Source organism: Sturnus vulgaris, chromosome 1, assembly GCF_052056855.1.
Source record: "Sturnus vulgaris isolate bStuVul1 chromosome 1, bStuVul1.hap1, whole genome shotgun sequence".
NCBI classification, from domain to species: Eukaryota; Metazoa; Chordata; class Aves; order Passeriformes; family Sturnidae; genus Sturnus; species Sturnus vulgaris.
Window position 1 is genome coordinate 148,781,142 of NC_142243.1, and position 23,317 is coordinate 148,804,458.

Genomic DNA, 23,317 nt, shown 5'->3' on the forward strand with positions numbered 1-23,317 from the left:
CTACCTTGTCTGTCCAGAGCATCCTTTATTTTTTCCTTCTTCTTTTTCATATCCCCATACATTACACATCCTGTTGTAGCTTAACACTCCATTCGAAAGGAACAAAATTTCCTCCTGTTGTTGGTGAAAACAATTCTATGTTTTACAATCTCCGCTTTGTCATGTTGTTTTTGTGGAGGGGAAAAAATAATATCTTCTAAGTTTAATCTACAGTAATTGAAATCATTAAATTCCCTGGCAAGAGCACCAGCAGAAAACTATGTACCAGAATTCTGTAAAGAGAATTTTTAGTGCATGAGATGAGAAAGTGACTAGTAGATCTCAGCTTGGGATAAATTACATTCCAGGGGTCTCAGCCCTTCATACCAGAACAAAATCTTCACCCGTGTCTGTTTTTATTCTGGGTCTGTGCACGATTTAATAGATGGCAGTGGGGGTATCACACCCTATTTAATTGATGGCATTGGTGATGTCATACCCATTGCTGAGGGCCTGGTTGCATCTGATTGTGCCATCCTGAGTGAAACCTCTCTGTTACTGGAGCTACAGGCATATCCAGCCCGAGAAATATGCCAGACCACTGTTTCCCTTATGTGAACAAAATATAGAAACCTTTTATTTCTAAAGGAGATTTGTTGAAGGTGCTCAACTGTGGTCCTCCACCATATTTGAAGTCTTCCAGACATATCTGAAAGTCATATTCAGAAAAATTCACATGCTAAAAACTGAATAAGGATATTTCTATGGGGGAGTGGATAGAGATTTGTTCTTCCCAGGTGCAGCACCAGCAAAGCCCTGGAGTTGTAGCCCTTGTAGCAGCTCTGGGTTTCCTACCACTCCCTATCCATACTGATTTCAATAGGGAACTCTTGATATCTCCCTTGATTGCCTTCTCCCTGGCAGCTGCATGTTCCTCCATAGCCTGGGCAACTCACAGTCTTTAGTTTATTTCTTATAGCAAAAGAATTATTACCACTCCTGTTCTGTAGACACAGAGAGGTTAAAGCTGAGTTCAAATAGAAAACTCTACTCTTCCAAAGTAGAGTTTATGTTCTCTACCTTTGGCTGCATTAAAATCAGGCACTTTATGCAGAGTTGTCAAGTCTCCTGTGAGGTCAGTGCAACGATCCCCTCTGCAGTAAAGCAGAGAGGGGCCCAGGGTTTGCACCCAGCAGCTGTGAATGCAGCTCCTTGCTCAGAGCAGCTGAGGAGAATGGATGGGTTTTGATGTATAATTTCACCAGTGCCAGAGATCCCAGTGATCTACTGAGTGTCTCACAAGTGTGGTTACTGCTTATAACCAAACCTGAAATCTTCTACAGCCCTGCACAGAGAGAGGGTGACTTGCTCCAGCACATTTTTTGGAGCCAAAATTCTCATACATTTGACTTCCAGGGGGATTTATTTGTGGACTAGATCAAATTAATTTGTCTTTGCAAATTATCTGACTTTTATTAGCATAAATATTCTTTTTAGGTGTTGATATTTTAGTCATGCTGTTCTGCCTGTCATTTATCCTTTGCAGGGACTGTGAGAAGTGAACAAGATACATCCATGTGCAATAACCATGTGGCTCTGTGGTCTACACTAGAAAAGGAACTTCTCTTTTGTAGCCTTATTTGTAGCTGTGTCTTACTGCATGGGCATCTCCAGGTCCCAATCAAAACTGATTTCCTCCCTTCTCCTCCTCTCTCCAGCTGAAAGATTTTGGGTTGTTCAGCCTGGAAAAGAGAAAGCTTCAAGGTGGAATCATTGTGGCCTTCCATTACCTATAAAAGCAGCTTATAAAAAAGAAAGACAGAGACTTTTTACATGGGCAGATAGTGTCAGGACAAGGGGTAAGAGTTTTAAATCAGAAGAGAAGACATTTACGTTAGATATTAGGAAGAAATCCTTTACTGTGACAGTGGTAAGGCAACTGACACAGCTCCCCAGAGAAATTTTGGATGCACCATCTCTGGAAGTCTTAAAGGAGGGGGCTCTGAGCAACCTGATCTAGTGGATTCTTGCCTTTTCTGGGGGAACTCTAGTCAAATATCCTCTTGGATGTGTAAAAAATTAGTAGCTTCTACATTCACAGAGAAGAAAAATGTTTATTTTCTACCTTTAATGGGATAAATTGACCCTCAAAAGACTGTATGCCCCAAAACTTTTCCCTCCTGATGGGTTTATCTTGAAAGCAGATTATCTTTTCCTTTCTTAAAGAAAAGCTGCTGGTTAGTCTGCTTGTGGTTGGGCTTGTAGCTTACAAGAAATTTATGACAGCATTAAGAAAACTAATAATATATATAAAAAGAATTCATGTTTTACACATAAAATTTTCTTGGAAATGCAGTGCTGATGTTGATTTCTAGCATGATTCCCAGATTAGTTAAAGTCTGCTACGAAGAACTCATCTGTCTCTGATGCCAAGAGATGTTTCATTCTATATGGCATTCAGTCTATGGGCTTCTGATGTCCTTTTGCAGATTTCTTAATTCTGGTACTGTACAGCATTTCACACCTGACCAGCACTGAGACCGAGCTGAGCAGCTGGGTAAGATCTATTTTCCTACATTTCAAAGAAAGAGGATGCTTCTTTCCAATATTGTCTATTTTGGTAGACTACAAACTACCTGTGCAGGCTTGTCACTTGTAACACATCATAAAAAACTGAGTACAGGGCTGTCCTGGACCTGATACACCTGGTGATGAGTACATTGAATATCTGAAATTTACAGTTTCCTCCTTACTGCTTACAAAACCTGTACTCCAATTTACTTCAGTGTCTCAACTACCATCTAAAAAAGTTAACAAATTACAGATTTCTTTAGTGTTCCTTTCCATTCTCATAGCTTTAGGCCTAATGCTCTTTGATATCATCATTGGGAAGGTCATTGTGTTCATGTTTTGGCATATAATGTCCCTGCTTCACATGTTGAGCTTGTAAATTTCTTCAGATAGGCTGGGCTTGTTCCAGGGATTTAGGCAGATAAGCTCAGTAAAGCTTGGGAAAAGCAGGCCTCTGGCTAATCACTCTGCTCCTGCTAAATGATCTCACCATAAAATTGGCAAGGTTGTCTGTGCTGATCTCAGTTTAACTTCTAAAATGAGCTTACAGCAATTCATCATTTCTGTAGCTTATGGACCACCCTGAGTCTGGCTTGCTGCCTACCTGCTGTGCATGGGTGCAGACTCCCTTCCAACCATGGTCTTCTGTACATTTGATCTTGTGCAGAGCTTGCAGCTACATTTATACCGAATTTACTGGATTTATTTAAAAGTCTTAAGTCTATTTTTGCATGTGTGTATGTTGTTGTTTTATAGATTTTTTGCTTTTCAAGTCAGAAGAAAAAATGCTCAGAAGGCTGGTGTTAGCATTCTGCTGCTTGCTCCTCTTTTCAGGCATCAGGTGTCACTGCTGCAAAGGACTTCAGCTTTCCTCTGGAGAACCTTTTCTGCACTTTCTAAAGCACAGTGACAAAATACATAATTAAATCTGTCGGGGGGATTTTAAGAGGCAGTTGTTTGACATTGGTACCCTGTGATAAGGATAAAAGCTTTATACCAGCTTTAGGAAGAAAACAGATTAGGAAGATAATGTCTCCCCAGGGAATTCTCTACTTCAGTTCCTCAAGGATGTGATTTAAAGCAGCATCTGATCTGTGCTCTGTATCGTTTTATACTTTCTTTCAGATCCCTGAACTAAAGATTATTTAGATGTGTGTCTGAATGAATCATTTCACAGTATAGTATAGAGAAATGTCATGGGAATACTGTCTGGGATTCCGAAAGAAGCAGAAGGGACTTACATGATGTCCCACCCTTCAAAGAAAGGGGAGCACCCAAGATTCTTAGGTGCTCATGTTGGAAAACAATGAAGAAAAGTCAAAGGGTCCATGAAAGTTGACAATTTTATTGGTAAATTATTCACTTTGCATGAAAATTGGTATAAGTTAGTCTCTGTTCTCCTAGTGCAAGCACACAGCAGGGGGATTTGGGTAAAGGGATAGGGTGATAGAGAAAAGAGAGGGAGATGGATTGGATTAAAGGAGGGGAGAAAGATAAAAAGGAAGAGAGGAGGGAAGAGAGACATCACCAGTCCTAGTGATCCATCTGACAGTGTGTCCAGGTTCCTGGGGAGCACACACACCAGGGCTTCATGGGGTGTTATTTTACTGATAAATCTTCCCTGCCCTGGAGATAAGTTCCTAATTTTCTATGGAAATTATGTAGCATGCACAGATAGTCTGTTCTTCTTGACTTTTCTGTAAATGTGTTGGAGGCTTTGGGGGTATTCAGTGCTCTTGTTTCCCCCTACACTCCATGCCTGTTCCTCAGCCTCATCCCTGCCCGTGTGCTGTACTTCATTGTGTTCATCTCCAGCAGCCAGAACAAGGACATTTATCCCAGAAATTTACTGCTTCTACCTGCCTATGATCCCTTCTCCAGTCACATCCTGTTCTCCCTTACAGTGTGTTATTACCAACACCCTTGGTTGGCTCCACTGCTGGTGTTTGAGACATCCACATTAGCCCCTTATCTTCTATGATTCTGTGACTTATATAACAGTGAAGGCAGAAAATGCAACTCTTGGAAGCAGCATAGTCCGTGGTGCTGTTTTCTGTCCTGCTGTCAGTATGATCAGATGCCCCAGAGGGTGATGTGGGAAAAGGTAGAAGGTGCTGAGTTTCCCTTTTCCTCTTTGTGACAACCTGGGCACTCCAGTTACCTCATGTTTATGGTTTGTCTCTCACCCTGCCTTAACCATGTCATATGACTTTAGCTCACAGGGAGGTGTTGTGGTTTGTCTTGTGTGTGAGTCTCTTTTTCCTCTGCACTCTGGGTGACAACACTCATGTACTTCCCAGATGTCCTAGCACTGCCACAGTCCTGTTTTCAGGTATTTCCAGATGCCTGGTGCTTGTTCAGAGCATCAGTCAAACCTCTTGCTGTCTGGATGCATCTTCAAGTCGTGTTTCCCTTCTTTAATTCAAATACTATTCCATTTTATCTTTGGAATTTAATAGGTTTTTTCTCAGAGGAACTCATGCTGGGGGATATCAGCTGAATTTTTCACAATACAGATGTGAAAGTATCACAAGCTGAGCTGAGCTATGGAGACCAAGGTGCAAGTCTTGTCCTTGCAAGCACAACACAGCAATCATGTGGTTGGGGTTTGCCATTGCTGGTACTTGGAATTGCACCCTTGCCATTATTCTTTTCCCCTGCTTGGTGTAAGATAAAATCTAATGATACCCTTTTACCACTCCATGTTTTGCTGCTTTCCTGATCTGGTTTTCTAGAAAGAGCCACAGGCACTAGTTAAAGTCTGGTTGAACATTTGGATTCCATGATTCTGTGAAGAGAAGCTGCTTTCCTCACAGAACTATGGCCAAACCACACCCAGATCAGGCAACCCTCCACTGTGCTGTGGATGCCTTTGCTTCAAACGTACAAATGCTGCTTTACTGATCCTTTTGCACGCCCAGAACCAGCTCACTTCAGATGCTACAGGAGACTTTTGCCATGATTTTGCCTGGCAAAGGGTGAGATAACACATACCACTTCAAGCTGGATCATAATGTTCTGCAATCAGACTGGATTAGTTTCAGGTTCTCCTCAAATATGCAGAAGTCTGGCACCTTCTATTGGCCCTAAGGATGTTGCTGACCTATGTATTCCATCTGTATCCTCTGTCTAGCAGATCTCATAACGTACTATGAGCCACAGTTACCAAAATATGCCACACTTGGCACAAAATATCCTTTCATGAGGGGACTATATCTGGGAATGTTGCTGTTTATTCAGACAAGCAGTAGGCTCCATCTGTTTTTTACTTAACCACAGGGATGTAGCAGTGCAAAAGCTGCTCATCTTTCATTGAGAGTCCTGAGGTGGCTTTGATATAATGACACAACACTGTATTAAATGGCAGCTATGTTTTTTGGATGAAGCCATGCATGCCATGTGTTCCAAAGGGGCCGTTAAAGTAGCAGTAACAGCAGCTTCTTTTTCCTTCTGTTATCTTGAAATCCTCCAGCTACAAAACCAGATTTATGATATGTTTCCTGTTATCAAATAAAATAATAATAATCTGTCAAATAGCTTTTGTTTGGCTGGGTTTATGATAGGAGATGGGATGGTCCTGAATAATAGAATTCTTTTGTCTGCATTATATGCACCATTTAACAAATAGATCAGTTTTTATTCCCTGAGCCAGAAGCAGACTTTAGGTGGCACAATGCAGAACTGAACTGGGGAAGATGCCCTTGCAGGTGGTTTGGGTTTTCGGGCATTTTCCACATGTGGAATTGGCACGGTGTGCATGCACAGGCTGCCAGGGATGTGAGGTGTCCGTGCCCTGGGGAGGGGGGAGTGCAGCACATGAGGATGGAGAACCCAGAGCTCCCTGGTCACCTGTCCTGGTGCTGCATTGCTCTGCCACCAAAGAAGTTGTGTTCAGAACCTACCCAGATATATTTTGTGGCTTCTGCCCATTGTTTTACCCTCTGCTACCACCGGCAAGAGTGGACTGAGAGCAGCCCAGCCTCCTCAGTGTCTTCTCCTTTAGGTCTCTGACCATCTTGGCTGTCATGCTCTAGACTGAAAATTCCCAGACACACCATTTGAAGTGATGGTTCAAGACTGTGGTGCAGGAAATTAATTGATATATTGATATCTCACCAGATTCTTTTCCATATTGGATCTAAATAAACTTATTTACATACCAATTGCAAAATGAGAGCACTTAATATGGATTTCAAGCAGAAAAATTGATTGTTGGAAAATAAAGTGACCAACTCAGAAATTCAGAGAAAGAGAGAAATAGCTGTGAAAACTTGATATGTGGGAAAATTGCTATTTAAGGGAAATAAGGATACATTACTTCATCAATTAATTAGCAGCTCCAGAGAAGAGTAGATATTAGGTCAAGCCAATTGTTTCAGATTAAAGAAATTAAATATCATTGGAATTTAAAAATTAAAAGTTCTTTTAAGTCAAAATTCTCTCTGTTGGAACAGAAACAGAAAATTCAGGAAACTTGAAAATGCAGATTTATATTTTTATTTTAAAAGCTCCAAGATAATATTGAAGAACTTAATGAAATTTGCACTGTTCTTGCCATGGGGAGAAAACACCACAACTAAACAAACAGATAAGTGAAGCTTTTACGTTTTTCTTTACTTTTTATGCACAGCATGGAAGAACATCCCCAAGAGAGTAAGAGGACAAAAAGTATCTTCCTTTTGATTTCAAAGCCATGACTGAAAAGGAGATAAACAAATGCAGAACAAGGCCACTTGTAAAGTAAAAGCTCTGCCAAAGCAGTCTGCTCTTGTCTGGCAGCTGGAACTGATACTGGTTTTGCTACCCAGCTTCTGGCTGATACAGCCATATTTTGTACTGTACAGTTTTAGGATGCTTTCAAACTCTGTGATCTTGGATGGTCCACACGCATTTTCCCTTTCCTAAAGCTGAAGTCTGTCTGCTTGTACCTTCTGGAGACTTTTCTCATTGCTCCTCCAGATATTCCTTGTTACTTTTCAAACTCCAGTTCAAGCTTGTTTCACGGGATGAGCTCATTGCAGCACACAACATTAAAATGATCTTAGAGCACATAAATCGTGCTGTTTAATATCTTTTTCTGTGGAGTCAGTGGTGACAGTGTCAATTTGTTAATGATGCTAAAACATTTTTAGGTCAGCCTATTCTAAGTAAGTGCTTCTACTGGGGCAGCAGTTACAAAACAGCAGATTGCTTTCTAACAGGGAAGTTTTTCCCCTCTGAATACTCCACAGAAAAATATGAAGAAAATGGGAGGTCACACTGAGTTTGCCAGTATAAACAATTTTTTGGCAAAGAGATGAATGTATGTAATCTTTACTCTGTAATTGTCTAAACTGAGTTAGAAAAGACTATTCCAAACATCTGTCTACATTCTTCCCACAGATACATTTTCCAAAATAAAGTTATGGGAAGCCAATTGCCCATCATTCATGGATCCATAGACATATAATGGTTGGCTCACTGGGGATATTTAATTTTCTTGAATTTTGAATGTTTTGCTTCATGCAGAAGTTTCCTTTCTGCTCAACCTACTATGCATAGAAAGAATAAATCCAGCTGGCACCTGACATCTTTAAAACTATCTTATATTTTCTGGGTTCAGAGTTTGTTATTTCATGGTATGTCCAGGAGATTTCATGTCTGGGATCAATTTTAATGATGTATCTAGAACCTCATGCATGGGGAAGCTAAGCCCTGCATAATCATACTTTCCTCTGACCTTTAAATTACCTGTCCTGCAGAATCTGATTTATATCTCTGTCCTGATGCTATTTGTCCCTAGCATTAGCTTGTGACAGTTTATGAGCATTCATGGGGACTTAGGGATTTGTTGCAAGAGTTTAACAGTGAGGAAGTCCTGATGGTAGTGTGATTACTGCTGATCTCCCTGTAAGAACTGGCTCTCTGTTAACCGATCTGTTTTGGATATAATAATAATGCAAATATTCAGAAATATTCAGCACAGAAGTTTCAGCTGAGCAAAATCAAGAACAAACTTCTACCCTGAAGGCATGATTTAAGCCAGGTCCTGTTTTACATTGCCATCTCTCTGACAAGCATTATGAGTTTTTAACTTCTGTCAGTGCTGGGATGAAACGAAGCAATTGCTATGCTTGCCCAGAAATACAGCTGAGGGATGGAAGGGTATGTGGCTTTATTTAATGGATTGTTTATGTTTCATTTTGTCTTCTCATTTTTTACTTATTTATTGAGCTCCAGATGCTGTGTTCCCCTGGGAATGCTACATCGGGTTAGTGTTAGAAACTCTGGGAAAGTGCATGAGTCTCCTGGGGTGCCTTTAAAATAATTTTGGATAATACTTATGTACTTATATTGGATAATAATTTGGGAGTACTTAGGGTGGTTCTTGGAACTGGAGTTGACTCTACAGGCATTTCTGCTTGGGCTGTCTCAATAGTTCAGCCAGTAGGTGGAACCAGGGGAAAGCAGATGTGTGTTATGTACAAATGCTCAGCCCTTTCCTAGGAGATGCATCCCTAAGTCTCTGCATAAAATTGTGGTTTTAACTTCAGTGTTCTTGTTTAGAACAGTCAGACTCCCAATCTGGAGTTACTTCTAAATAGTTGATGATGTTGTCAGACCTTGTAGTACAGAGAATGTTTTAATAAAATTTCCTCGCTAATCATTTCCACTTGTGAATATGTCAGAGATGGAGAACGGGATAATCCAGATCACATTGTATCCCTCCATCAACAACATCTGGCATTTCCTCAGAAATGCAGTATCAGAAATGTAGGTTAAAATATTTCTTTAGTGTGTTCTACTGTGAGAAATTAAATGTAGTCCACCCAACAACATATATCCTGGAAAACACAGCTTGGGCAGCTCTGACTGAAATTAAAAGTTCTCCTTTGAGACTAAATTACCACCAAGGAGAAAACAGTGGAAGCTGATGAAGCACTAAGGTTTCTGCTACTATGGAACCACTTCTCCAGCTCTCTTGGCAGCCAGAGGAATCCAATTTAGAAGTCACCATCCTGTCTGAACATTTCACATCAATAAACTAGAAGGGAAGAACAGGGATAACTTCTCCCTATCATCACCCAGCTGATGAGAAAAATACTTGAAAGAAAAAGGTTTTAAGAGTAAGATCTTGCAGCAGTGAAACAGTGAAATCAATACGCATGAATATATTTTTAAACATCTGTAAAAGCTGGAAGTAAAGGAGTATATGGTGACATTTTGCTGCTTCAAAGCAAAGGTAGAGGCTTCTCATGTATTATGTAAAATTGCTTCAATAAATCTGCCTGGCTTTCCATTTGGGCTATATACACTGGTTTCAGCACCATAGCTGTGTTCCTCCAGTTTTCAAAACAAAAACATATTTACAATTGCAGTGTTTTTCAACAGATTGAAAATATTTGTTGCCAACAGGAAAAATGTGCTGCTAAAACACTGCTATCCATTTTGTATCTTGAAACATGGTAGTAAAACTCTTGGCTATTAAAAATACTTAGTTTGTGGCTATGGCAGACAGTGAGCAATATTTTTTTTTTATTTTCTCCTTCTCTTCTCTTGAATGTGAAGACAGAAATTAGCTGGGAATTGTTGCTAGATGTCTGCTCTGCAGATGCAAAAGGAAAGTAATTTTGGAGCTTGCCAAGTATAAATCAAGAGTGACTTTAATAGAGAGTTATCAGGCATAGCAGGGTGAGAAAGGCTTCATCTTGTTTTAATGAGGATGGGCTGTATCTTCAAAAGCAGAAAAATTAGAACTCATGAATAATTTTGGTGGAATATTTTCTCCTTGGCACCCAAGATAACAAACCTGCAGACTCCAAGATTGAAGAATAATTAAACAAAACAGGTTAATTACCAGTACTTCAGAAAATTAATTTCCTAACAGGCATATTCTTTTATCTTTCTGACATTTTAAAATAAGCTTGTCAAATCACCACTACTGTGACTTTTGGTGTTCCTTTTCTCTTTGCTCTTATTTCAGATTTCTTACAAAATCATTGTTCTCCTATGCATTTATTGACCCTAAATACGTAATTCCTGAAACCTTAAATTACATGGGTGAATATTTTTGTTTGTTTGTTTGGTGTTTTGTTCTAGTGAAGGATGGCCAATGGGGAAGGCTCTTATAGTGTGATTTCCTGTTGATAGCACTTGTGGAAAACATTAGTCATGATGATTTAACCAATATACTCATTGAAATGGAAGGGTTCATTTTCTAAAATGTTCTGGGACATTGAAGTAGTAGGGCTGAATGACTTTTCCAAGAGACTAAGGTATTCCAGTGGCAACAGCTGACCATGGAAATAGGGAACTCGATAATTTTATAAATCAACAGAATGTTTTTTCCCATAGTGAAGGTCTGAGGGACTTAGGAGGGGAGAGGAGGAGAGCCTGCAAAGCTGTACAGGTTGTACACTTTAAAAGACCCCAATGACAACAAGTCCAAAGGCTGGGTTTTGCTTAGGCTGGGTTTGGACATGATGCCATCACTCCATGTCTTCCCTGTTTGTAAAACCCAGGAGTGAGAGTACTTTGGTGCCTGTCCACACTGATTATCTGAAGATGCTCATGTAGCCCACACTGTGTCAATCCAATGGACTCAGCCACACCACTGGACAATTCAGCCAGCACATCCAAGAACCATCTCAGACCTAGAGGAAGGGCCATTGGAATAATTTACTCTAAACTTCTGTCTATCACAAGCCACCAAATGTCTCCCAGCTATTTTGTGCTTTACAAGAATTCAGCCTCAGCCCTTCACACACTAAGCCCACAGGAGTATGAGGGCTCCTCTTTGCTACGTGTGCTGGCTCACAGACACTTTCATATCTGCACAGGGAAAAGCTCTTTGCTTGGTCCTGTTGACAATAGGAACAAGGGATGGTGAAGGGATTTACTTACAGGGTTGGGCTGTGGCAATGGGCTCTTTAAATAGCTGGGTGACTTTTGTCTGTGTATCTGGATCTGATTATTAAGCACTTTTTTTAATGATCAGCAACAAAGTAAATAGGTTTATTGCACTCGAGGAGGCCTCTCTTCTCAAGTGGCAGATTATTGCACCTACTCAAATGATTGTGAGTGGAATGAAAAATCCCATGATTAAAAGGCCAGGGCTTTTCATCGATCTGAATGTTCCTCTTTTAACAACTCTGACAGCATCAAGGAGCCTTAAAGTGGGAGTAAATTATATTGGTATGTTTTAGTTTAAACAAGAGTTTAAAGGTGCTTTTAAGCCAACTTTAAGACCAACTGTTTGTAAAGGAGGCCTTAATGGAATTTGGAATTATGCCCAGAGCAAACGCATTGTCTATTTGGCAGTGATTAGCAATGTGTTCACAATTTAGTATTCTAAATATAGAATAACCAGTTACCAAGATATTTAAATACACCTTCAGGTACAGCAGTAGCAGGCTTAGAAATGTACTTTAATAAAACCTGAGCCTGCTCACAAAGAAATTGTAAAAGACAGTAGAGAGTCTTTGCAGAGATATCCTGATGGATAACTCACCAGCTGTGGGGTCCTAATTATTTTCCCACAAACTCTTGGGTGAGACATTTTCTTCATGGAGAGTTTTTGGAAAACCTTTTGTTTGAGACATCTCAAACTGCAAAGAGGACAAAACACTGGGGATATAAAGCACAGTACAGGGAAGGCAGCAATGGGTGGAATTGCCTTAACAATTTCTAGGGTCTGACTTTCCTTGTTTGCAGTTTTTAGGGTTACACACTTGTTTTTTGCAGCACTAGGGCTTCTATACTGCATGTGCCCAAGGAGTGCCATGCTCCTTCTGTTCTTGATGCCATGTGAATAACTGTTAGTTTCTGTGTCTGAGATACTGTGCCCTGCTTGAACCTCCTGTACAACACAGGTTTTCTGTGCAGTGATCGTCTTAGAAAAATGAAATCTTTGCTTTGTCACTTGCCTGATTTGCACCCTTCTTGCACCACAAGCATGGCTAGTGCTGTTAAATATCATTCAGAGTTTGTTGTCAAGGGATTTGAGAGCTCAGAATGCAATGAGCCTCTACCTTCTGTGGGTTTTGATATGACCTACAGCATCCCAGTACTCCAGGAACTCAGTAATAGTGACCTGGAATCATATCACTGTGTTACATAAAATCCCTTTTCTACCTTGATTAACCTTGATCAGTTTTTTTATCTGATTATCAAATTTTAAATTGACTTGCATGCTGGTTTGTTGAAGCTCTTTATACTCATTAGACGTGATGGGATTTTAAATAAGGACTAAGCAACACAGGCTTTGCAGCCCCCATTTCTCTGTAACGCTCTCCAAGCTGTGTTTCTTTGCTTGCAGGCCACTGCCCAGAGCTCCCTCCCCATGAGCAGCACCGTCCCAGCCACGCCAGAGCCCTACACACGGACTCAGTTCTGCAGGTGGCCCTGCCAGTGCCCCAGGTCCCCACCCCGCTGCGCGCTGGGCGTCAGCCTGGTCACGGATGGCTGTGACTGCTGCAAGACCTGTGCCAGGCAGCGAGGGGAGAGCTGCACTGAGGCTGACACCTGTGACTTCCACAGGGGCTTGTACTGTGACTACAGCGGAGACAGACCTAGGTACGAAATAGGAGTATGTGCACGTAAGTGATGTACATATATTTTTGACTTAGATATACGCTGGCAGCTCCCGTCAGTCTGAGCAGGGGTTGAGATTTATCTCATTTTAGATGCCTGGCTGCACTCTTATCAGCAGCATCCTCTATTCCCTTGTAGCTGTCTTTGTTCTCAGGGCAGCTGGCTGGATGAGAAATGACATCTGAATTCCTTCCCTTTGATTTGGCTGCAGCCAAGAGCAAAGACTAACCAGCATTTGAAAGTCTCCATATGTGTAAATAGATTATTTTGTACTCCCTGTAACAGGAGGAGGTGCTGTAGTGGGTTGGGGATGAAGGAAGGATAGGCAGGCAGCTGATTTAAAGACAAGCAAAACGGACCCCTACATGAAAACCATGATGTTAAGGTGACGTTTTGGCTCATTCCCTATAGGGGATACCTTGGAAAAACAGCATATGGTCAGTAGAATACCCTGTCAAGATGGTCAGCAGTGAATCCTCTCCTATCAGAGCTTGTCAGTTACAAATTGAGGTTTAAGCCTTAATTTTATGATGGTTACAGTTACATTAGCTGTCACGGGGCTGAAGGATTTCTTCCCACCTCTCATAACAAACTCTTGGCTCCATGACACTGGAATGCTTTTCAAGAAGAAGCGCAGAAAGAAGTTAGGTAGTGTTTTATGTCTTAAGAGTATATTCACTTGTTCTGAGTTCCAGAACATGAGGGGGAATCTGATCCTCTCATAAATGTTAGGAATTATTGAAAATCATTACTCTGGAAATGATTAAAAGTGAAAGGATCATCAGCACAACCACAGATTGCTGACTGGAAAGGCTGCTGCTTCGTAAGTTATTATAACATATGGCCATGGCTTTAGGTTCATAAACAGGAAAAAAACATTTAAATGGGGGCTTCTGGGCTGGAACATAAAAACAAATTATCCAAGAGAAAATGTAAAGGTGAAAGGAAACCTGGAGGAGAGCTGACTGTGAGATGGACTGATAGAATAACTGATCCACAGAAGAGGAAAAAGCTCACAGATTCTGGGCTTCAATAACCTTAGAATATGAGCAGAGGTTACACAAGGGACAGGTCTGAGGAGTTAAGAAGTTCAGGGTAAGCTGTCAGAATGTCACAGAAGTGATATTAGGAGTTGCTCTTCCTCAGAGAAGGGTGGGAAGTCTAGTAAGAATTGACCTTGGCTTTGCACTGGCTCAGTCACAAAAAAAAAAAAAGGCATGCAAAAAGTGCAGTCTAACCAGATTTTTGTAGGATACAGGCAAAATAACAAGAGAAGTTATATGCTAGGAGCTGTAAACCTGAACAGTGATTTTCAAGATTAGAAAAGATGAAAAGATTAAGGTTAAGAAAAGAGGATATGAGATAATTTAAATGTATTGTCTGGAGTGTGCATAGAACATTCATGAGAGGTCTGCAAGGGCAGGTTAGACAAACACTGTCAAGAATGACATCGTTACAGCTGGCCCTGTACTGGGAGAGGAAACCAGGCTGGATGTTGTCTCAAAGCTATCAGTCTTCCTGGGTCTCTTTAAAGGCCCTCATGTTGATTTGCATTTGTTTATTTATTTAAATGGCTGCTTTCTTAGTTGGATATTTTTTGGTTTTTGCATCCTCCCAAACATCACAGGCACTCAGTGTGCCTGTGGCAGAAGCACTGTGCTGAAGGAAGCCTGACCCCCAGCTTTTCCAGCGAGATCTGGAGGGATTCCCAGTCTGTGCTTTCACTTCCCCACCACCATGACAATATATCCCTGTTATGTGACATTTATGGATGTTTGGTGAGGGCATTATGGTGTGCACAGCTGAAGGGAGCAGAGGGAAGGTGTTTCCACGGTTAGGATGTGAGATTGTCTCTGACTGCCAGAGAAACCTGTGGCCTTTCCCTTGTTTCCAGCACCCAGGTAGAAGTACAGGTCAGGATCTGCTGATGTGTTCTTTTTGTACCCTGGGCCACACATAGGCTGCATGATCCCACTCTGACCCACAAGCTTCTGTCCTGACCTGGTGACTGAAAGCTCCTGTGAGTGGGAATCCTGTGCTGGGTGTTGGGGACTGACTGCTGTGAGGAACTGCCTCTGCCTATGGATGCTTTCAGCTAGATCTAGAGAACCCAGGGTGTGAAGGGCTACAGAAACAATATAATTTATGGAAACTAAAGATCCTGAAAGAGTTAGGACTATGTGTTGGGAAAGGGAGTGGGGTCAAAATTCAGGCTGTATCTGGACTGCCATGCTGAGGTGTGGCCCAGGATCTGACCTCACAGACATCAAATAGGAACCTGCTGGGAGTCACTGCAGCTCTCTTTTGGGTGTTGGCTTTTCTCTGCAGCAAAGCAGAGGCAGTGGGGTGCTGAGCACAGCCCCAGGGGGTGAGGCAGGTGTTTTCTATGTGGGCTGGGAACAGGGATGTGTCTCCAAATTGCTTTATTTTGATGCAGACTCAGTGAGGTTCTTCTTGAAAGCATTGAACAGCCCCTTCGTCTCTGTTTAGGGATGTTCTCATGGTGAACCTCTTGGTTTATGAGACCCATAGGAGACTAAATTAATATAATCCAGGAGGAATATGCTCATAGGAAAACAACAGGAGATACAGCATTTTTTTGAACTGTCATAATCTGAGTGCATACCTAGAAGTGTATCTGAATTCTCAGGCCCAGGTCCAGCACTGAGTGATTGCCTTTTCAGTACAAAGGCATAAGCATTACAAAAACTGGAGCTGAGCATGAACGGGAGATCTAGCTCTGTGCTTGAAATTACAACAGCTCTCGTTTTTGTGCAGAAGAAGGGATTTGTGCTTGATGTTTTCATTCAGCTCATTCTAAAAATAGGAAGCCTTTGCAGAATTTTAATCCAGCATTTCAATTTATGTTTTCCTGATGCAGCTCCGTTTCTGACCAGACTCAAAACATAATCAACCCAGCCAGTGTGTGTGCAGTGCCTCCATGTGACCAAACAAGAAACTGAAGTTTGAATTTTCCATTGGAAACCACTGCTTCCAAATAACTGTCTATAATTTGAAACAAACAAAAAATTCTCTATGATTCCTGTTCATAGGCAATAGAAAGGCTTGACTTTTTAAGGTGATTTTATATTAAAAAAATATACACCAAATATTTCTTTTCATGGCTTTATAATGTATGCTTCATTTTCCAAGAAAACTGCTGTGATAAACTGGGTAAGATTCAGGTTCCTAAATATAGGAATCCAGTGCCATTTAGGTACTACTTTTGCTACCTTGTTTTTTCTCCCCTTTTGCTTCAGATATACTCAGGTGTTTTGAACAGCTCTGTCATATGTGTGACTCCATGAAGTCCCCTCTATGTCTCTGAAAACACCAAATTTCACTAAGTATATTTTTTAATTATTTGGATTTCTCCCCCTGTGAGTAATTCCTACCACCATGCTATGAAATAATTTTGATTTTTTTAAAGTAAGAATTTGTGGATAAAACTTGTTATATTTTCTAACCTATTTTTTCATTGAAGCATTAAAAGGTTCCTTTTTTTGCTGTGATTTAGAATGGAAACAGTTTCCTAGATGCTGTGACTGCACTTGGCTCAGCATCAGTCTGAACACATCGCTCTGCAGCACTGCCAGCCCAGGGATCAGCTTGGTAAAGGAACACATCAGAGCTGTTTATTGTCAGCATTATTTTAATGGCTCTCTGTGTGTTTTGTCTCTTTTTCTTTCTTTTCAGAGATTGTTGGTGTAGGATGTGTCCTCAATGGAGTCAGGTATAAGAACGGGGAGACATTTCAGCCCAACTGCAAATACAACTGCACGTGCATTAATGGGGCTGTGGGCTGTGTTCCCATGTGCACAAACTCACGTCCCCCACTTGTCTGGTGCCCAAACCCAAAGCTGATTAAGATGGCAGGGAAGTGCTGCGAGCAGTGGGTTTGTGATGACTCCAGGAAAATCAGGAAGACATCTCCACGTCACATCTCCTCTGCAGGTATGGTGGGAATGAGGCAGATCTCTCCTTTGCCATCTGCCAGAGTCTACAAGCCAAGTGTCAGCTTGCACTGCCAGACCTGGCAGGTGTCTGACCTTTGTGAGGGAGACAGAGCCTCTCACACAGCACATGCTGAAGGACAGGACAGGCAAACACCAGTGGAACTCATTAGTAGCCATATGGATTTGGATGCCCCATCCCTAGAGGTGTTCAAGGCTAGGCTGGATGAGACCCTGAGCAACCTGATTAAGTGGGAGGTGTCTCTGCCCATGGCAGGGGAGTTTAATTGAGATGAACTTTATGGTCTTTCCAACCCAAACTATTCCATGATTCTATGAATATGATATTAATCAAATATGCTGGTGCAACTATTCTGGAATCCTGTGTGCCAAAGCCCTCTTTGAAGGACACATCTGCTGGAACTTTGAAGATGTCAAAAGTCCTTTTTAATTCTTCATTTTAATTTTTTTTCCCTTAGTCTGGACCTCCTGGAAAAGAGAACAGACTCAGTTTAATTTGAGACCAAGGCTTTCTGACCAAGTTATATTGCTATTGTAGTGCAATTTTAAAGCCCCTGTATCTTAGGAGTCTTAAACTTACACAGTACCTTGAAGGCAGCTATTGTGTGGACATTTTACTGTGAGTTACATTAAGTTGTCTTTGTGATAGTACAACTTTTCATCAGTTCTGAACTGATAGCATCATGAAACGTTCTGTCCTCACACCCACATTTATAGTAACAATCACATTGCCCACTGCACAGAGGTAGTATCATTTGCCTCAAACATGGTCCCAAATGCTTAAAGTGGACTCAACTTGCCATATGTCTTAAATTTATTGTCAAAATGCCCTATGACACACTGTAGTGACCTTAGCCACATTAGCTTCATGTTTTAGACCATCTCACAAAAGCAGAGCTCAGGGAGAGATAGGATTGTTGTAAACAAAGATTTTGGCTACTTGATGGTAAGAGTTTTTTCCCAAACCTTAGTCTGTACTTTGGTTGCACAAAACAAAGCCTCAGTCCTCATGTGTGAGTTAAAACCACCAGAGCTTAGTCCTCACTTCTCTGTTCCTGATAGCTCTGAAATGTGGGGTGGGTCCATATTCGAAATATCTACTACTGAAACTGGCCTTACGTCCTCAAGGCCTGTGTCCCAAAATGAGCAAAACACTGCTTTGCTTTCCTGACATTTCTCCTGTAAGGAAAAGTCTTCTAGAAGTCAGACTAGCATCTATTATGTTTAATATAATAATTAATATAATAATAAATATAACAGTGAGCAAGCTCAATGCAGCAGTTTCTGCCAGTTTTGCCTGTGAACTGTCCTGTAAGCTGTAAAGCAGTGGGGGCTTTGGCTGGGGCTGAACCATAACTGGGGTTGTTGACTGCTTTCAAAACAGAGCCCACCCTTTCTTCAGATGGCTGCTGAGCTCTCTGAGAACTATTGAAGCTGTTCTTCCTCCCAGTGAAAGGCTGTGGCTGCTTCCCAAGCCCTCTGCCATCCAGCAGAGACTGTTGACCACTTTCTGCTACAGGGAACCAATTGAATGGGCTCAGAAATAAACCTTCATGGTGAGATCAGATCTCATCCCCTTTCTCCACCCGCTGGCTCAGGCTTCTGTAATTGTTTATATTGTGGCAGCACCTGGGGGTCCCAGACAAGGACCCCCTTGTGTGAGGCTGTGAAGGGGAATAAAGGAACAAGCCCTGGCCCCCAGCGGTCACAGGGATGGAGAGTCTGACACAAGTAGGTCAGCACAAAGGGAGTGGGATGAGGGAGTTCACAGGAATGCTGAGCCACTTGGCTGTGGTTTAATTATTTGGGTTAGTGGCCTGAATGTGCAATGAGCTGGGGAGAGGGTGTTTAATATGTAAAGCTGCCCGGGCTGAATAATGTGGGGTTAATCTGTGTCCGCAGCGTACGAGGGAGAGGACGAAGCCTGGCAGAAGAACTGCATAGTGCACACCTCACCCTGGAGTCCCTGCTCAAAGACCTGCGGGCTGGGCATCTCCACCAGGATTTCCAATGACAACGACCAGTGCCGGCTCCTGAAGGAAAGCCGCCTGTGCAACATGAGGCCCTGTGAGGTGGATATAACCCAGCACATCAAGGTGGGGACTGTTCCTTTGTGCACCCCTTGAGCGGGACACTGAGCCAGCCTTTGTTTGCCAGCATCCAGCATCTTGTGAGGCTGCACTTGTAAATGGAATTACTCTGCTGCACAGAGTTCCAAAATGTGTCATGCCCATGCTGGTATAAAAACCTTCCCCTGAGAGTTTAACTCCAGCCAAAAGGTCCTTGCAAGGAAAGCCAAGAAAACCTGCTGTGCTCCATGCTGGCTTGGACAGCCCTGTACTCAGCTGGCAGAAAAGCAGTCCTACATATCTGGTCATGGCTATGGACTCTACTATGCAAGTATCCTACTTGCAGCTTTTGGGTTCATATGTCTAAACATGTAAATCTTTCACACCACCTAGGTTAGGGCTGTTAAAGTCTTTCTAACAGCTACAAATCCCTTTAAACATAGGAATTGTAGAATAGAATAATAGAACCTTAAAGTTGGAAAGGATATCCAAGATCAGTAAGCCCAGCCTTTGACTGAATACCACCATGCTTTATAACTGAAAAGTGCCATGTCTATATGTTTTTTGAATCCTTCCAGAGATGGTGATTCCATCACTTCCCTGGGCAGCTTTTTCAAGTGCTTAACCACTCTTTCAGTGAAGAAATATTTCCTGATATCCAACCTGAACCTCTCATGGCACATTTGAGGCCATTTCTCTTTGTCCTATCACTGTTTACCTGGTAGAAGAGGCTGAGCCCCTGTCCCCCCAGTCTCCCCTTCCTTGACACAGCTTCCTTTCAGGTAGTTGTACAGAGCAGGGTGGGTTTTATGTCCTACCTGTATTAGCACTCTTTGTTTTTAACCTCTTTGTTTTAATTTTCTTCTCTGATTTAGCCTGGGAAGAAATGCTTGGCTGTCTACAGGGCGAATGAACCCATGAACTACACCATCTCTGGATGTGTGAGCAAAATTCCATACAGACCCAAATACTGTGGTGTCTGCACAGACAACAGGTGCTGCACACCCTACAAGTCCAAGACTATTGAAGTGAGGTTTCAGTGCCCAGATGGAACTGAGTTTTCCTGGAAAATTATGTGGATCAATGCTTGTTTTTGCAACCTGAACTGCAGGAACCCCAATGACATCTTTGCTGACTTGGCTCATTACTATGATTACTCTGAAATCGCTAATTAAAGTGGCTGAATGCTGGAATTGACTCTTTGCTCTGATTTTACAGAGGTTTTAAAATAAAAGGAGAATCTTCATCCACTGCCAATGTGCAATTTTTTTTTCCCAAGTTAGAATGTTGATACCTTTGAGAGGTTACCTAGTAGAGAGGCTAGACAGTGCTAAAGGGAATAAAGCAGGTATTTATTAAAAAGGCCATAAAGGATATACCTTGGGCAGTACAAGAGCCTGGCCAAGGCTACACCCAAGATGGACAATGGGTCACGAGTTTTCACACTTTTATAAGTTTTGGTCCATTTCCATATTGGGTTAATTGTCCAATTACACCTTCAGGTTATGAAGTCCCATCCTCCCAGATTGCTCTCCTCAATTCGCTGTTGTTTACACTTTTCAGGCCTGAAGCTGCAATGGTGTCCTTGGTTCTCAGGCTGGAAAAGGATTGTTTTGTTTAACTACACTGTGAAGAGAACTTGCTAACATTTTATATGAAGTTCAGAGTTATATACTAACGCAGTACAAAATCCAGAAAAGCTAAAACTTATGGCATCAATGTTTAATCTCTTTGTTTTACCACAATGTTTTTGAAGAGGCCTTGAACAAACCAGATTTTTAACTCTAATAGATCTTCATCCATTAACAGTACCCAGTAATTCCTTTAGGCACTGATGCTGGGACTTAAATGACAGTTCTGTTGGCACTGTCATTTACTAGGCCAGCAGTTTAATTGCCCATAGGAAAGAACAGTACACTAGTATGACAGCAAAAGTATGGCTGTCATTAGCTTAGACATGAGATTCAGACATTCTTATTGTAATTTCTTGAATATTATTGTCTAAGCTGGAAGACTGACATATATGTTTTATGTCCAACATTAGACACCAGGATTTGATGTCTGACCCTTGCAGCTAAAGTCTAGCATCTGTCACACTGAGATCAGTCCTAGAATCACCCCTCTGTTATTCTCAGTCAGATTCTACTCCATAATGAATTTCATGGGAAAAGCCTTAGGAGAAGAATGTTTCTCCTGAAATCTCTGTGTGGTGTTTCTGTCTCTCACTGCAATAGGCTGGGTCCAAGAACTTCTGTGTCCTGCTCTCCTTAGACTCATCTCAATCTCTTGAAGTATCTTGTGCCAGGAACATTTTCATAGTTCTCTACCTCCTCTGATCTTAAATAGCTTGATTGAATCCAAAACAGCCACCCAGAGCTCATGTTTTCAGGATAAGTCATCTAATCCACAGCTGATGTACTGCTCCTAGGCTATCTCTGCAGAAATGTAGAGAGCCAGATAAGAGCTGAAGGACAAGATCTCATTAATCCATTTATTATTACTATTAGAAACAGAAATTGTGTGGCCTCTGCTTGGGGACCACCATCACCTCCTGCTCTCCATGGTGTTACCAGCACCCAGGTGCCTCTTCCCACTGCCACCTTGCCAGTAACAAAAATCATTGTTTTACATGGCTGGGATAGAGGAAAGAAGATGTGTTAAATGAGAAAACAGGTGTTAGGCTTCACACCAGCTCTGAGAATGTGTGGATGCAGAAGGAGAGGAAACCCTTGGCACAGCTTCTGATGCATTCATTCCAGCTGGGCTGATGCTTAGAGTAAACATTTTCTACAGAAGTGGTTTCACATTAAAATGTCAGCTAAGAGAAAAAAAATCCCCTATCATTACCTTTCCAGGTAAGAAATTTATCATCACTGAAGGATGTTGGAGCCAGTTTTTTCTCCAATAAATTGTTAGTACAGCAGCCATGCCCCATGGCACGTTTGCTGTTGCTTCACTCGGGAGAGCAGAATTGTGTTTCTGCATGAACAAGAGAACTGTAGTATCCACTTCAAAAATCCCTGGTGGCACAGTAGAACTGCTGTGTGACACATGATCTGGAGATCTGACCAGTACAGGGCTGAACTTGGGACGATGCAGCTGTTTATTTTGCTTTGCTTTCAGCTGGCAAATTGTCTGTCTTCATCTTGATAACCCAGCAGAAGCTTGGTTAGTTTCTGGGAGACATAAATTTTTCTGACTATGATGAATTAAAAGTTCTTGTGAGTGGGCTGAAAATAATGCCATGCCTATGTAAAAACAATTAGGAAAAACACTGTATATCTGCAAAAGCTGTTAACTCCAATAGCATCTTAATTTGTATACAAGAATTTGGCTCATATATTTTTTACAGAGCTAGGTCATTCCTGAATTTAAAGCTTTTTTTCTTTTTTGAGACTTCCATGAAATCTCTAGTGGCAGAAAGGCAGGGTGATCCCTGCCCACATATTCCAATGCAGATGCAAAGCCCCTCTTCTCTTTGTTTCTCTGGTGATAAGGAACCTGAGACCACCAGCATTTTGCAAGATTCAGCAAGTGACTGCCTTGGCCTGGATGATGTGACAGCAGAGGTCACACCTGACCCATTTGCCTCCCATCAAACGAGAACTCAGCACTCGCAAGACTGAGAATATTACATTTCAAACTCCACTCCTTCGTAAAGAAGTTCCATGTGAACATACCAAAAAGAGGCTGTGGCCAAGAATTTGGCAATGCTTTTCAAAAGGGAAAATGGTTTGTATTAAGAAGTTATAGGGAAGACATACTAGGACCTCTTTCTCAATCGGGTCCCCTAACTATGACTTGGAACCCTGTGTTCTAATTCGTGCCCATCTTAAAATGCCATCTATATGCATGTGTGTATATACATGCATGTATGTGCAGATATAAAAATAAATATATCTATAGACACTTATATGTAGATGTATACACACCTATAAAATATTATGTGAATGTATCTATATAATATTGCATATAATATTATATATAAAACATATGGAAACATGCCCATGAATATATATATATGTGTGTATATTTACATATATGTACTCCTAGAGTGCATAAAAAGCAGTGTATGTATAATGTGTGTTTGTAAGTACAGTCAGTCTTTCTCTGTCTTACATGTACACATAAGGAAGCAAGAAAATAGAAAAT

At 41.5% G+C, this 23,317-nt stretch overlaps 1 protein-coding gene across 2 annotated transcripts in view; it reads left to right on the forward strand.

The window, feature by feature from the left end:
- Positions 1–20,416, forward strand: part of CCN4 (cellular communication network factor 4) — a 33,828-nt gene extending 13,412 nt beyond the window's left edge. The window contains exons 2-5 of one of the 2 annotated variants that reach the window (XM_014882142.2): positions 12,848–13,104; positions 16,819–17,076; positions 18,999–19,192; positions 20,041–20,416. In XM_014882142.2, the coding sequence (XP_014737628.2) occupies positions 12,990–13,104; positions 16,819–17,076; positions 18,999–19,192; positions 20,041–20,340 (867 nt within the window). In that variant the 5' untranslated portion in view covers positions 12,848–12,989 and the 3' untranslated portion in view covers positions 20,341–20,416. Of the gene's footprint in view, positions 1–12,847; positions 13,128–16,818; positions 17,077–18,998; positions 19,193–20,040 lie in introns of both variants that reach the window. The other variant, XM_014882141.2, reaches the window with a different exon arrangement.
- The last annotated feature ends 2,901 nt before the right edge of the window (positions 20,417–23,317 follow it).